This window comes from Thalassophryne amazonica, chromosome 13 (genome assembly GCF_902500255.1).
Source record: "Thalassophryne amazonica chromosome 13, fThaAma1.1, whole genome shotgun sequence".
NCBI lineage: Eukaryota > Metazoa > Chordata > Actinopteri > Batrachoidiformes > Batrachoididae > Thalassophryne > Thalassophryne amazonica.
Window position 1 is genome coordinate 46,417,546 of NC_047115.1, and position 16,391 is coordinate 46,433,936.

At 43.2% G+C, this 16,391-nt stretch overlaps 1 protein-coding gene across 2 annotated transcripts in view; it reads right to left on the reverse strand.

Annotated features, from left to right (window-relative positions):
• Window positions 1-15,890, reverse strand: part of golga4 (golgin A4) — a 55,864-nt gene extending 39,974 nt beyond the window's left edge. Inside the window, exons 1-3 of one of the 2 annotated variants that reach the window (XM_034185384.1) lie at window positions 15,679-15,890; window positions 9,469-9,546; window positions 126-227 (exon numbers count right to left, since the gene is read on the reverse strand). In XM_034185384.1, coding sequence (XP_034041275.1) covers window positions 126-227; window positions 9,469-9,546; window positions 15,679-15,756 — 258 coding nt within the window. In that variant the 5' untranslated portion in view covers window positions 15,757-15,890. The remainder of the gene's footprint in view (window positions 1-125; window positions 228-9,468; window positions 9,547-15,678) is intronic. The other variant, XM_034185385.1, reaches the window with a different exon arrangement.
• Between the last annotated feature and the right edge of the window lie 501 nt (window positions 15,891-16,391).

Genomic DNA, 16,391 nt, shown 5'->3' on the forward strand with positions numbered 1-16,391 from the left:
AACAAGCAGTCCCTACATGGGCGTCAGTCCTCTACCGATTTCCCAAAGTAGACGAGAGGAAGAAGGGAGCAGGAGGAGGAGCAGGAAGATAAAAAGGAGGAGGCTGGAAGTGAGGCCAAACTCACCACACTGGCTACCTGGGCTGATTTGGGTCGTTTTGAATGGTCCAGAGCAAAGATAGTATACTCAGAGAGAAAAGCGGGCTCTGCTATCATCCCGGCCAGCATCTGACCCCGTCAGTGCAATAACAGGATGAAAGGTGGGGAAAGGAGAGGAACACAGAGAGCAATGAGAAAACAAACACCATGAGTGTGAAATAGTGCTGAAGGGAGCGTCTCGTCAGGCTGTTGAGAAGTGGCTGGCCGACAGAGATGGAGATGGTGAGACAGAATGTGTGAAGAGAGAACAAAAAAAGATGAAAAGTAGGAAAAGTGAAACAACAGTAACGTTATGAATAACAGTTTGACAACTCTGTATGTAGTCATGAGTTATGTGCTATCAAAAAGGGATGGGTTTTGGCTTACAGGGATTCATACTTCCAGAGATGTCAAAGTGTTCATTTGTGAGTTGGAAAAAAGAGACGTCATGTCATAAGCTTCTAAACTGAGGTCACATGGATACCGAAGAACAAGACAGGGACTATGCTTCCATCAGGGCACATGAGAGTGATGACCAGGTACGTCACTATTCAAGATTAGGGTTCGAAGTGTTTAAATTTAGTAAACTCATTGAAAGTGAGTGATGATTAGGGATGGGTATCGATAAGATTTTATTGATATCGATGTCATTATCAATCCTGCTTATCGATCAGATTCTTTATCGATTCCCTTATCAACACCTCCTGTGAATTTTCTGTGTAAAAAAAACTAGGCTTTACAGGTTTTCTCTGTCAACAACATTTCAAGGAGTCTTAAAGTAAATAAATATGAAATTGGTCACATAAATAAAATATGTGCATGATGGATCCTTGATCTCTGGACAGAAATAGAAATAAACAAAATCTGTAGTTTTTGTCAAAAGCATTTCCTTTCAGATATTAATGGCACAAATGTAACTCCACAGCCTCTGAGCTGAGCTCTTGCAGCCGGTTACACTGCACGTCAGGATGTATTTTATAAAGAACTCATTTTGGGAGAAAAACAAAACTGCTTGATTGGTTGCAATTTGTTGTCTGTATTACAACGCTTAGAAGGAGGTGAGATTTTGATTTAAGCTGGCGATTTACTTTGAAGTTATTAATTCTGAGCGAACGCTATCCAACTTTAGAGTTTGGAGCTGTGCACTTAAACCCACAAAACAGGAATGGAAGGACAATTCCCGTTTCTTGCTCGCTGTTACGTATGTTGGTTTTGCCTTTCCTCCACGTCTCAGATCCGCCCAGCTGATCAGCAGCACCTGCCAGCTGATGCCCACCTAGGAGTATAAAAGTCCAATGTGCCACATGTCTCGGAGCGTCTGGGTTTCTTTTGCTGCAGCCTGTTTTTAATCTTTTGTCGTATTTTATTTTCTTTTGTTATATTTCATTCATAATAAACTGTTATACCTTTTTTGGAGCACCTTCCACTCGCGCCTTCTTTTCTTTTTTTTTTTTGTGTCTGTCAGCTGCGTTGCCAGTGCCCTAGACTGTGGCACATAACAGATTTGGGGGCTCGTCTGACATTGCCGTCAGGTTGGATCGGATCGGGGGCTGGTTTGTACGGCATTTTTTTTTGTCTGTGTGTGTGTGTGTGCGCGCGTTTTTGTGCTTTTGTGGCTTTTTTTTTTTGTGAATCCCAGTTTAGATTAGGGGGGTGTCCAGCTTGGTGGATTTTTGTTCACCATTCCATCGGGCGCCCGTTTTTTGTTTTAGTTTGTTATTTTCGGGGCGAATCCTGGGCGGTGTGTATTCACTGGGGGGGCTTCACAGTGGCCTCGAGCCCGGCAAGCTCCAGAAGATAGACTAGGTTTTTTTTTTTTCTCTTTTTTTTGGGGATTCTTTTATAATTGTGTGGGATGCTGAGTGGTTATAGTGTGCTGTTTTTGTCTTTTGTGGCCCTGTGTGAGTGGAGCGCGGGTGCGCGTAATTGGCGTGATTGGATGACTCCGTGGCTTTGTGCGCAGCGTTTTGTGAGTCGGCTGTGTGCGTAATCAGCTGTGAGTGGGATCAGCTGTGTGGTGATTAGCTGTGGCTTGTTTGGAGACGGTTTGATGAGTGATGGCTACGTTTAACTTGGAGGAGTTTGTGGCACAACCGTCAATTTCTGTGTTTAACTCCTGTAGAAAGTGTGATTTTCTTGAAATCGCCCAGCCATATGACGTTCCCGTCTCCTCTGGTTTGCGTGTGAGTGAGGTGAGGGAAGCTGTGCTGCCTGTGTTGGTGAGCAGAGGCGTTTTTGTTTTGTCGGAGGGTGATGAACCCGTGGGTGTTGAAGTGACTGCGGGGGGAGCAGTGGCGTCCCCGGTGCATCTCGGTCAAGAGAGCGCACCGCTGCCGCAGGTGAGCTCAGGCGCGGGTGTGTCTGAGGTGAAGGACAAGTTTAGCCTTTCTCCTGGGAGAGTTGGTGCGGACACTTCTGCTCGTGATGTGCGGGTGGATGTGCGCATGGCGCGTCTTAAAAATGAAAGAGGAAAAAGAATGAGAGTTTCAGCTCAGACGTGAACTGGAGTTAAAGCACATTGCGGTAGAGGCTGCCACCACTAGAGAAGTGGAGTTGAGAAAGTTGGAAGCAGAGTCAGTTTTTAAAATGCGGCAGCTGGAGCTGCAGGTTCGGGGTTTGGTTATGGAACCTCCCACGGTCAATCCGCGTGATGCGTTTGATGTCACTAAAAACATTCAGTTCGTTCCAGTTTTCTGCGACAGTGAAGTGGAGTCGTATTTTGGGGCTTTTGAGCGCATTGCGATCACATTACACTGGCCGCGGGATGTGTGGGATATTTTACTGCAATGTAAACTGAGCGGTAAAGCGTTAGAGGCGTGTGCGTCATTGTCTGTGTCAGATAGCCTAAATTATGATAAACTGAAGGGCGCTATTCTTCACGCATACGAGTTGGTCCCAGAGGCGTACCGACAGCGTTTTAGGGGGCTAAGGAAATCTTCTACCACCCAAAGTTTTGTGGATTTTGCCCGTGAAAAGAGCTTGTTATTTGACAGGTGGTGTTCCGCCAGTAAGGTGTCCACTTATGTGTTATTGTGTGAGTTGCTTTGATTGAAGACTTTAAGAACTCTCTGCCTGAGCGAATTATTGTTTATCTCAGTGAACAGAAAGTAACTACACTCCAGCAGGCTGCGGTTTTGGCAAATGAGTTTGTGCTTACGCACAAGGCAACTTTTACACGCGATTCTGTTTCTAAACCAGTTGACAAGCCACCGCAGACTAATTTTTCGGTCAGTGCCAGGCCTGAAAAGCAAAGGCAGTGTTTTTATTGCCATAAAATTGGTCACCTTGTGGCTGATTGTGATGTCCTAAAACGGAAGCAACAATTTGTGCCAAAACCTAAAGGTGTGGGTTTAACTGAAACTGTGCTTCCGGCTGTAATTCGGTCTATTTGCACGCCAATTGTTACTCCTGATGAGTGTTTTAAGCCTTTTATTTTTGAGGCGTTTGTTTCGGTACCAGGAGAGGCGAATCGCCCTGTTAAGGTCTTGCGGGACACGGTGGGTCTCAGTCTTTTATCCTTTCTGGGGTGTTGCCTCTCGGCTCAAATACTGACTGTCACTCAAGCATTGTTGTTAAGGGCATTGGTTTAACTTACGTCCCGGCTCCACTGCATAATGTCCGTCTTGAGTCTAAGTTGGTTAGTGGCGTATTTTCGGTGGCTGTTCGTGACCAATTTCTCATTGAGGGAGTAGATTTTATCATGGGAAATGACAATGCAGGTGGAAAAGTCTACCCGGTTCCTGAAGCTGTCAGCCAGCCTATTCCAGGATCTGAAAACGATGAGTTGGCCACAAATCACCCTGGTGTGTTTCCAGCATGTGTCTTGACACGAGCCCAGGCAAAGAGAACACCGGAAGGTGATGCTGATTTAGGTGACTCTGTGCTCGCCCCTGTTTTGTATGGGGATGGTGTGCCATCTTCTGGCCGAGATGAGAAGGACACGAAGAGTAATGTGGACATCGGGGAGTTCTGGACAGGCTCGCTTATGTCTCCTCCACTAACACGGGAAGCTCTTATTGAAGCTCAAAAAGTTGATTCTACACTCAACAAAAATAAGTGCAACACTTTTGGTTTTGCTCCCATTTTGTATGAGATGAACTCAAAGATCTAAAACTTTTTCCACATACACAATATCACCACTTCCCTCAAATATTGTTCACAAACCAGTCTAAATCTGTGATAGTGAGCACTTCTCCTTTGCTGAGATAATCCATCCCACCTCACAGGTGTGCCATATCAAGATGCTGATTAGACACCATGATTAGTGCACAGGTGTGCCTTAGACTGCCCGCAATAAAAGGCCACTCTGAAAGGTGCAGTTTTATCACACAGCACAATGCCACAGATGTCGCAAGATTTGAGGGAGCATGCAATTGGCATGCTGACAGCAGGAATGTCAACCAGAACTGTTGCTCGTGTATTGAATGTTCATTTCTCTACCATAAGCAGTCTCCAAAGGCGTTTCAGAGAATTTGGCAGTACATCCAAACAGCCTCACAACCGCAGACCACGTGTAACCACACCAGCCCAGGACCTCCACATCCAGCATGTTCACCTCCAAGATCGTCTGAGACCAGCCACTCAGACAGCTGCTGAAACAATCGGTTTGCATAACCAAAGAATTTCTGCACAAACTGTCAGAAACCATCTCAGGGAAGCTCATCTGCATGCTCATCGTCCTCATCGGGGTCTCGACCTGACTCCAGTTCGTCGTCGTAACCGACTTGAGTGGGCAAATGCTCACATTCGCTGGCGTTTGGCATGTTGGAGAGGTGTTCTCGTCACGGATGAATCCCGGTTCACACTGTTCAGGGCAGATGGCAGACAGTGTGTGTGGCGTCGTGTGGGTGAGCGGTTTTCTGATGTCAATGTTGTGGATCCAGTGGCCCATGGTGGCGGTGGGGTTATGGTATGGGCAGGCGTCTGTTATGGACGAAGAACACAGGTGCATTTTATTGATGGCATTTTGAATGCACAGAGATACCGTGACGAGATCCTGAGGCCCATTGTTGTGCCATACATCCAAGAACATCACCTCATGTTGCAGCAGGATAATGCACGGCCCCATGTTGCAAGGATCTGTACACAATTCTTGGAAGCTGAAATGTCCCAATTCTTGCATGGCCGGCATACTCACCGGACATGTCACCCATTGAGCATGTTTGGGATGCTCTGGACCGGCGTATACGACAGCGTGTACCAGTTCCTGCCAATATCCAGCAACTTCGCACAGCCATTGAAGAGGAGTGGACCAACATTCCACAGGCCACAATTGACAACCTGATCAACTCTATGCGAAGGAGATGTGTTGCACTGCATGAGGCAAATGGTCACACCAGATACCAACTGGTATCCCCCCCCAATAAAACAAAACTGCACCTTTCAGAGTGGCCTTTTGTTGTGGGCAGTCTAAGGCACACCTGTGCACTAATCATGGTGTCTAATCAGCATCTTGATATGGCACACCTGTGAGGTGGGATTGATTATCTCAGCAAAGGAGAAGTGCTCACTATCACAGATTTAGACTGGTTTGTGAACAATATTTGAGGGAAATGGTGATATTGTGTATGTGGAAAAAGTTTTAGATCTTTGAGTTCATCTCATACAAAATGGGAGCAAAACCAAAAGTGTTGCGTTTATATTTTTGTTGAGTGTACTTTAATGAAATGTTTTTCTGTTTTAGAGAGCCCAACGGATAACAACCACTATTTCCTGGACCAGGGAGTGTTGATGCGCAAGTGGGTTCCTTGGTCAGAGACCAGTGATGATTCCAATGGTTGGTGTGTGGTGTTCCAGATTGTGGTCCCTAAATGTTATCGACCTCATGTGCTATCTCTAGCCCATGAACATTGGTGGTCTGGTCATCTTGGTGTGACTAAAACTTATAATCGTGTTCTACAGCATTTCTTTTGGCCCGGTCTGAAAACTGATGTGGCTCGTTTTTTGTAAATCCTGTAGCACCTGACAGATTGTGGGAAAACCAAACCAGGTGGTACCGCCGGCACCACTTCGCCCTGTGCCTGCTGTTGGTGAGCCTTTTGAGCATGTAGTTGTGGATCTTGTAACCAATTTCTGTTGACTATGATGTGTGTTACCACTCGTTTTCCTGAAGCTGTTCCTCTATGAAGAATCACTGCTTCCTCTATCATAAAAGCACTTATTAAATTTTTTACTACATTTGGTCTCCCAAAGATTGTTCAGACTGACCAAGGAACAAACTTTTTGACTCGAGCATTTGGGGAGACCTTACAATCATTTGGTGTAACTCACTCCGTGTCCAGTGCTTATCATCCAGAGTCACAAGGTGCATTAGAAAGATGGCACCAAACTCTCAAGTCTATGTTGAGCAAGTTTTGTTTTGAGACTGGCAAAGATTGGGATGAGAGCCTTCCCTTTATGTGGTTTGCTATTAGGGATGCCACTCAAGAATCCACTAGTTTTAGTCCAGCCGAGCTTGTGTTCGGTCATAACCTTCGTGGCCCCTTGAAAACGCTCAAGGAAAAATTTTTGTCTGGGAAAATACCAAAGGGGGATGTGTCAGAATTTGTCTTTAGGACTAAGGAACGGTTACAGCGGGCCGCTAAACTAGCTAAAGAAGCTCTTTCTTCTTCCCAAGACGACATGAAGGAGCGTTTTGATAAAAAGGCTGTGGTTCAACATTTCCAGCCCAGTGATAAAGTGTTGGTGCTGCTTCCTACATCTGGTCCTGCTCTGTCAGTTCATTTTGCAAGTCCTTATGTCATTGACAGAAGGGTATCAGATAGGAATTATCTCGTTCTTACTCCTGAGAGGAGGAGAAAAACCCGCCTATGTCATGTAAACATGTTAAAGCCTATTTTTGTGCGGGATGAAAAACCAGCGCCGTCCTTATTGGCTGTGCCTTGTCTTTCTCCTATGCTCTCAGATGTGCCATTTGAGGGAGACTTGGAAGAGCCTAGTGTGGCCCAGCAATGTGGTCGGCTGTCCAACTCTGAGTTTATGTCCAATATAGGTGTCAATCAGTCATATTTCAGTGAGGATCAGTTTTGTGATATCTTGGCTCTGTTACAGTCTTACCCTTCTTTATTTGGTAACATTCCTTCTCACACTACTGTACTTGAGCATGACATAGATGTTGGTTCCACTGCTCCTATCAAACAGCATGCATATTGTTGCCCTCTGATGAAACGTGAGGCCATAAAGAAGGAGGTCCAATATCTTTTGGACAATGGCCTTGCAAAGCCCAGTCGTTGCCCTTGGAGTTCCCCCTGCCTCCTTGCTCCAAAGTCTGATGGGACCCCACGCTTTTGTACGGATTTTCGGAAAGTTAATGCAGTCTCAGCATTTTAATGTGTATGTTGGTTCTACTAATGTTCCGGTTTCTGTGTCAACAGACCACAACCCTCTTGTTTTTGTAGCCCAGATGTACAATCAGAACCAACGGCTGATGCGGTGGGCCCTCCTGGCTCAGAGCTACAACCTGCGCATCGTACACAAGAAGGGGAAGGATAACATCGTAGCTGATGCTCTATCACGAGACTGAAGACCACCATCACCACTTTGTTGTGAGAGGTGGTGGGCATCTATATCCTTTTGGCATGGTTGAGGCCTTAAGACCGGGTGTTATGGTAACTTTTACTTTGGAGAGTGTAGGCTCGGCTTTTATGGGGGGAGGTGTTACGTATGTTGGTTTTGCCTTGCCTCCACGTCTCAGATCTGCCCAGCTGATCAGCAGCACCTGCCAGCTGATGCCCACCTGGGAGTATAAAAGTCCAGCGTGCCACATGTCTCGGAGCCTCTGGGTTTCTTTTGCTGCAGCCTGTTTTTAATCTTTTGTCGTATTTTATTTTCTTTTGTTATATTTCATTCATAATAAAGTGTTATACCTTTTTTGGAGCACCTTCCACTCGCGCCTTCTTTTCTTTTTTTTTTTGTGTCTGTCAGCTGCATTGCCAGTGCCCTAGACTGTGGCACGTAACACTCGCAACAAGACAAGAGTTCCACTTTAATCGGCACAATTGGTGACTTACGATTGACAATTTAAATGGCTTTGAGAGGGGTTAATGAAGAAATTGCGGACCTGCTACATATGGAAAAAAAGCGAAGCAGAGAACCAACGAAGCAGCGAATCGAAGCACTGCTTCGTTGGTTTAAGCTTCAAGCAGACCTGATCTGCAGTGGGTCTGCAATCAACGTAGAAAAATGATTTCCCGATAATAAAAAAAAACCCTCAAAAATAAAGGTCATTGTGGCGTAATGTCAACTGAAGTACCAATAAGGGAATCGTTAAGGAAAACTGCTATTGATGTCGATCGAACCATTTCTTACCGATTCTTAAACATTTTCGATACCCAACCCCTAGTGATGACAGAGAAGTTACTCTTTTTTCTTATTTTCTTTCTTTTAAACAAAATAAAATCTGTAAAATATCTCTTGACAACTGGACACAGCCTAACCAAACTCTCTAGCTTTGGACATTTATACATTACCAATGTCTCTCTTAAAAAGTCTGACAGAAAGTCTTGCCTTGAAAACTTGCCTATTTCCACAGAGCTCACTGAGACGGTGGGGCACTGCAACAGTTCAATGGAGAATAACAAAACAGTGAAAGGAGGACACCTGAATAATTCATTCACACGCTGAAATGTGGTCTGCTCTCCATTAAAAACATGCCCTTCTTCAAGCTTCTCATTTGGGAATCTGGTTTTGGATGGCTATAATAAGACAAAGCTATTGTATTGCTATTCACATGTTACACACCACGATTCAATACATATAAAGCTTTAACGATAAAAAAAACCCTGTAATATATTGGTAGATAAGATGTTCTCCAAGGTAACAATCAAAAAGCATGAAGACCCAGACTGCAATTTATCTTTGTAAAACGGCAGCAGATAACTTACACAGCTAAATGAAAGAAATTATCACAATAGAAACACATCAGTGTGCTGAAATCATAATGCCGAGTGAAGGCTTTGTGTTAACACAATTTTTGCCAATTTGGCTGGATATTTTCACCACCCATCATCTATGAGACCTTAAGAATAATCAACAGAACAAAAACCACACTTTGGAACCAACCAAACCAAACATTATTCTAAATTTAAAATTGACAGTGAGTATGAGTAAAGCAAAGGTTGTCAAAGATTCAGCAGTTTGGAACGCTTTTTGATCAAACATTTATGAAACGGCACAACAATAAAAGAGGCAGCAGTCATAAGATTATTATGAGAGACATAACACTAAAAATTACAACACAGGTGGAGAGAAAACATGATATGACTGCAGTCTAGTAAGTACCTACAGATCATAAGCGTGTCTTACAGCTATCATGAGTTGACAATGTTCTTACCTCCCTGTCACTTTGAGAAGACGTGCCATCACTGTGAAATGGGGGTGTATGGCTGCTGTGTCGTTCTCCAGAACCCAGCTGTTAAATATACATGACACTTGTCAAATACACGCACACAAAACAGTATGACACCAAAGTGTTAAGCACCTCACTGTTTTGTAAATGTGGTTTTAAATATTTTATTGGTATGTCATTAAAAGACCAAATGTAAAATATTTATAAAAATGTTTAAAGTTTTAGAGTATTCTGTCAATTTTATTAAAGGCATCATATTACAGAGAAAAACAGACCTTCCCAAATAACAAAAATGGATTACTTTGCAGCTGTACATTCTGATGTATGCTTTCCAAAAAAAGGGAAATAATGAATAACATGTTCTTGCAAATCCATGATGGTTCAACCCAAAAAAAATTCACAAGTTCTAAAGGTCATTACTAGAACAACTTTTTTTTTGTATATTTAATGTTCAGTGGTTAACGTAAATATGTTATGTTTTCATTATATTTGCATGTTGCAGCATTATATATCAGGGCTGCAACTACTTTATAATTGATTTAGCGAACATTTTTTTTTTTATTTGTCTATTGATGCATTTGAGTAATCGATTATGTTTTGATTAATTTACCAGGAACTCATAACCATAAATTCAATCAGTAACTTTCAACCTTGCAGTCAAATACGATCATAAAACGTTTTTTTTTTTTATAAAAAAAAATCCCAACATTTAAAGGATATAAAAATAGAACACAATGCTAAAGTACCCTCAGCCATATGAGCATGTAATCAAAGAAAGAGTGTGCAGAAAAAATGTGGCCTCTTGACCCCTTAGGTCAAGGTTAGCCATCTTTGAACTCGCCCAAGGTTTGTGTCCCAAGAATGCTCCCTGTGAATTTGAAGACCCTGGCAGTAACAGGAATGGACTTAAGTTACTGATTGAGGAATATCACTTGCATTGTGAGGGAGCGTCAGCTTTGACATTTGGTCTTGTGGCCCATTTCTCTGTGCACAATCCAACACTCAGGTCACTGAGTGCTGACAACCTAAGTAGCTGGACAAGGCTAAGGGGACACCCATGTTTGACCTGGCTGTGGCAGATGAATAGTTATTTTAGAGATATGGAAATATATATATTTATTAAGGATGTGACCAATCCGATCCAATATCTGTATCGGCTTCCGCTACAAACGCAATTTAAGTATCGGAAAAGACTGATACAACCTTCAACATTTTCCGATACCGGAGAGGAGCCACTGTGAAACCTCTCAACTGCTGCTGCACGCTCTCTGCTTTGTTTGCTACCGACAGTGAGGAGGGGAGGTTTCTGAAGCCGAGCAGTTTGAGAGAGCTCTCTTTTGCAGTATTCTAATGCCGCGTTCACACCGGGTGCGACGCGAGCAACAGCAGTGACAGGTTGCCATGTAATCCCTATGTAAAGACGCGTTTTGGCGCCAAGTCACGCAGCGCGACGTGATGGACACAAATGAAGCGACGCGAGTGAAGCGATTGACGCATTTGTGGCACGATATTGCATCGCGTCACGTCGCCCTCCTCCCCGAGTTGAAAAATCTGAACTTTTTCGTCTTGTCGCGCCACGATGACCAATCAGGGAATGAATATGTAGTGACATGGAGATGTCTGGAGTTTGACTGAAGATGTGAACATGTCCTGTCTCTGGTAGCCAGCCTGTGAGCAGGACTTATGTCTCTTTTGTCTTTTGTTTCACAATTATGACAGAGTTTTTGGAGCAAGCAGTAGGCCCACAGCAGCGGGAGCGGAGTTTTTGTTTTTTTTCTTTTTTTTTACGTGCGCACGCGCAAATCGTCCGTGGAGATTATTTTACTTATTAACTAGACAGATGTATAATAAAACAAATGGTGACTGGTTTCTAAACACAATTATGACAGAGTTTTGGGGGGAAGAGTGAGCAGCAGCCCCGCAGCAAGCAGCAGAGTTTTTTTTTTTTTTTTTTTTTTAATTGTTTACATGTGTGCGCGTGAACGGGACAGGAGGTCCTCAAACTGGGTCCTGCAGAGGCAGAAGGACCGCTGAAAGCGGCCATCATCCAGACGCAGCTTCTGCAGCAAATGATGATACTCCCCGAATTGGGAGCTTTGTACAACAACTCGCTCCGTGTGATCAAAGTTTGTCATGTTAACTTGACTAACAACCGGAGCCGGCGATCGGAATGGAAGCTCCTCCTATTTGATGATGCACTGGGGCAAATTTTTGCAGCGAAAGCAGAGCGACACACCGGGCAATGGTGGCGCGTCCGTCGCCACGTGACCCCCGCAAATTTGTGGTGTCTGGTCACGCCCGGTGTGAACGCGGCATAAGCCACGAGTAGCAGCAAATTTCCAACCAGCTCTCGGGTTCAAATTATCTGTTTGTTGAGCACGGATTTTCCATAAAATGAACTTAATTGTTGCTGAAAGTGTGTGTTGAAAAGCCAGTTGTTTCAACATCCCAAGGCTGTGAAATGCTATAAAAAGCCAGCTCAGAGGGCAGCTGAGGAGGACAGCCAAACAGAGATTATGTCCACTGAAAGGGGAAAAAACCTCCATCAAAATCCTTCAGCATTAATCCAGAGTTTGCTGCGTGAGCGTCGCTGATGACACATTTAAAAATTTACGGTTTATATTACAGTTGAAAGGCATCGCGTTTCCAAAAGGTTCCAAGTTTGCTCAGCAGGAAAACAGTGAGTGAAAGAGCGAGAGAGAATGAGAGAGAGGACTTAATTTTTACTCCTAACACTTGCTTTGACAATGTAAACAAATGTCACGCCACTGAAATTAAAAACTGAGGAGGAGAGACAGAGAGCCAGAGTACTGTCTTTTCTCTTTAAGTCTATAAAAGTCTATAAAAATAAAAGTACTTAATTCTTTCACCAAAACATCAAATCTAGGGTTGCATCTTAGATACACTTTCTGGCAAATTGTAGTTGAACTGTCAGGTCTTGTTTTAAGAAATGCCTAACATAAAAAATCAACAATAATGATAATAATATTAAAGCAAACAGAGCTCTGGTATCGGAATAGCATCGGTATCAGCAGATATCCAAATTCAGGTATCAGGATCAACTCTGAAGTGAAAAATTGTGGATCTGTGTATCCCTAACACACACACACTTATATGTAAAGGTTTGGGCACCCCTGATGATTTCCATGAGTTTCCTTTATAAATCATTGGTTGTTTGGATCAGCAATTTCAGTGAAATACAGTGGTCCCTCATTTATCGAAATCCGCAAAGTAGTCAGCGTTATTTTTTTACAATTATTAGACATTTTAAGGCTGTAAAACCCCTCACTACACACTTTTCTCAAACAGGCATTAACATTTTCTCACTTTTCTCTCGTGGGTAAACACTCTCAAAGTTCAAACCTTAGTAGAAAAATAAGACCAACCTGTTTTCAGGCCCAAACATTTTATTTGAAAAATAAAAATAGAAGTTTTCCTATAAATAATTATGATGGCTTTTAGAACTAACGAATTTAATTTTAACGATCAACCTACGAGGTTGGACACATAAGAAATTATTAATAGTGACTGACCAGTATTTCACAGTTCCTCTGATCGCGCCTCTTCGTCCTGGCGCCGCGACGCTGTCGCGCCTTTTTCCACTTAGTGACACCTCGGTGCAGGTGTCTTTTTCCGAGTGAAGAACAGAGTTATGGGTAGTTGTTGGTGCTCTTTTTTCTTCTGGGCGAGAAGATTCTTATAAACAGACACGTGGAACACAATGCGCGTACTCTCCCTTTGCGGTGCCGTGACCGGCCTGCTTGATGAGGACGCAGAACACAATGCGCTGTTAAAAAAAAAAAAACATGCAAAATTGGACTAAAAAATCTGCGAAACTGCGAGGCCGGGAAAGGTGAACCGCGTTATAGTGAGGGACCACTGTATATCATATAGCAGACAAAGACAGTGATATTTGAGAAGTGAAATGAAGTTTCTAGGATTTACAGAAAGTGTGCAATAGCAGCTGGTCTGCTCTGTGTAAGCCTGATCCTGTTAGATCTCAGAAACTAAGCAGTGCAGCATCTGATTAGTACCTGGATGGGAGACCTCTTCAGAACACCAGCGGCTGTGTGTGTTTCTCCAGGTGAAACTGGTGTTGCACCAGGAAGGGCATCTGGCGCTAAACTTGTGCCAATTACCAATGTGGAACTGGCTGTATCCACTGTGGTCTTCCATTTCCAGGAAAGCAGCGGCCACCGTATTTCCGTGATTAAAAGACTGGGCATTTATTTTTTCAACCTGTGCTAATACAAGGGACCTAAAAGAGGCAGGCTGTAATTCAAGGCAGGTGATTATTAACACCATATTACAATGAAGGCAGCAAGCAGCATTTTGTTAAGTTTCACACATATCCCTGGGTGAGACGAACCAAACAGCTTTAGATCACAGCCCTCTGTGGGGCTGCAAACCATCCCCATAGCCTGATGCGCACCTGCTAAATAACAGACCACAAAGGCTATGATTTATCACTTTTACGTTTTCACTCCTTCCTCTCCCATCATATTTTACAAGTTTCTGCAGTGCACCCTTTCTATGTGGAGTTTGTATGTTCTCACAATCTTCACATGGGTTCCCTCCAGGTGCACCAGCTTCCTTCCTCTTCCAAAGACATGCATGTTAGGTGAACTGGAAACTTTAAATTGACCCGCTTCTTCCCAAATGATGCATATTTGCTCTCAGAATTTGGCTGATAAAACTGTCTCTCATTGTTCTCAGAATCACAGAGAAATTATCTGCTGCTGCAGTTTTTCTTGTGGGCATTGTGCGGTGGAAAACAAATTTGGAATAGTCTCAAAGGTAATTATTTGTAATATTTATATTGTAATAGATTGGTAAAACAGTTTCATTGTCATTCCTTCATAAGTGTTTGATAATGTATCTGTAAAATTATGTTAATTACGGATGTAACATCTCGTTCAGATTTTCTGCAGCAATGAAACGCACTGACTCACAGTGACACACAGTGTTTTTAAACAAGTTACGGAATGTTCATGTCTAGTTCACAAAACTAATGCGTGTCAGAAGTTTTGAACATTTCAAAATTTTCTTTGCGCACTTGCATGAAAGCCACGCACATCTCACACCCAGTTTACAATGAGTCTACTCAATGGCATACCAGACTGCGTGCCAGTGTGGGGATCAAATTTGTGCAAGTGTCAAGGCACCTTAAGATGAGGCATAACTGTGTCTGTTTGAGGTCCTAGCTTTAATCAGGTCAGTTAAAATTAGGGAAGTTATGAACATGAAAATGATAAGGGTCTTGGAGTTACTCATCTTATCAAACAAACGTAAGTTGTGAAGTTAGTTTCAGATAATTCAAAGGAAAAGGTGGAAATCTACAAAAGAAAAGACTATTAGAATGCACAAGAATAAGTATAACTGAAGTATTAAAAAGCTGGGTTACACACAAAGCACCACACATGAAAATTCATGCATGCATTTAAATAAAATTTATATAAGCAATATAAAGTACATAAATGTATTGACAGCCTAATACGTATGGGTATCCAAGGTACAATGATACATATTGCATCAACTTTTGAGAAATGATAGAACCATAGGTAACTGTCAGTAAGGGAAACTACAAATATCAATCACTTTTGTTCAGTGCCCCCCCCGCTCAAATACTCAAGGAAACAAACTATTTGGAGTGAAAGGATTGATGCGAAATCGTAACTACTCTTCCAACTATTTTGCAAGAATGTGCTTTAGTGAACGGCACTTTTCATTTTGGGAAATGACAAAACATCAAACAGAGTGTGACAGGTGGAGAATATCATGGTAAAATAAACATCTATAACACATGACCTTACACAACAAGACTTCAAGTTAGCGCTTCGGCCACAGCAAAGTCCTGGTGGCTGACTTAAATTAGACGTTTCCATTTGAAATAACGTGATTTTTATTTGAAACATGTAAATAGTATGAGCTTTCCAGATTACAGAAACATTTGCATTTCCTGGTGTTCCTGAACGCACCACACTAGCATCAAGTATCAGTCAGCAGTCAAGTCTTCGATTCTAGCTGACGTATGCAAGACAAAGCCTAAAAGCAAAGCAACTTAAGAACATGAGAGCTGAGAAAAGCCTTTCCTAAAGCCGAATTCATTTCAAGGTGCAGTTTGCGTCTTTGACGCGCACCACAGGCAGTGTAAACAAATGTTAGCTTAGCCACTTAGCAGCACAGCAAACCAACCTGGGCCTGTTGGGGTGACTGCGCATTCCTCTGCGGTGACTGCTCCTCGTTGATCTTCTGTTTCAGCTTTTTAAACATCTTGTCGCGCAGCTGTAGCGGAGAGCTCCAGCGTAGATACCTACAGTCCGGCAGAGATGTATTTTCTCCTTCAGTCTGACATACCAGTCCTGAGGCTGAGACTTCCTTGTTCGCTTGGAACAAGTGCCGGTGCTCTCTGCGCATGCGCGGCCAACGTGGAGGCCAAACGAAGCGTCAGCGTTAAAGGGACACTCCAGGCCATTAAACTGCGTATGGCGCCACCTGCTGGCTGTCAGTTCTCATGCCAACAAGATGGAAATTTCGTAATCAAATTATTTATTTATTTCTGCGTGTTTCAGCACCCCCCCCCCCCCCCCCCGTCTTTTTTTCTTTTGTGGTTGTGTCTTGACCTTTTATTATGTAGAGCACTCTGTGAGGTCAGTTCAGTCCTCGGACGCCCCCTTGACCCAGTGCAGGTGGTAGGTGAGAGTGAGGATAAGACCATGCAAATTAAGCATCTTGTCCAAGGACACAAACAGGCAGCATGGGTGGGATTTGAACTCAGGTTAACATATTGGCAGGCCATCTCCTTATTCATTCAGCTGCTTGCTCCATAAAAGGACCAGCCAGACTGTTATCAGTAACAAGTCCAAAAGCCAGGATCTGTCATGGTCTTGGGTTGTGTCAAAGAAAGT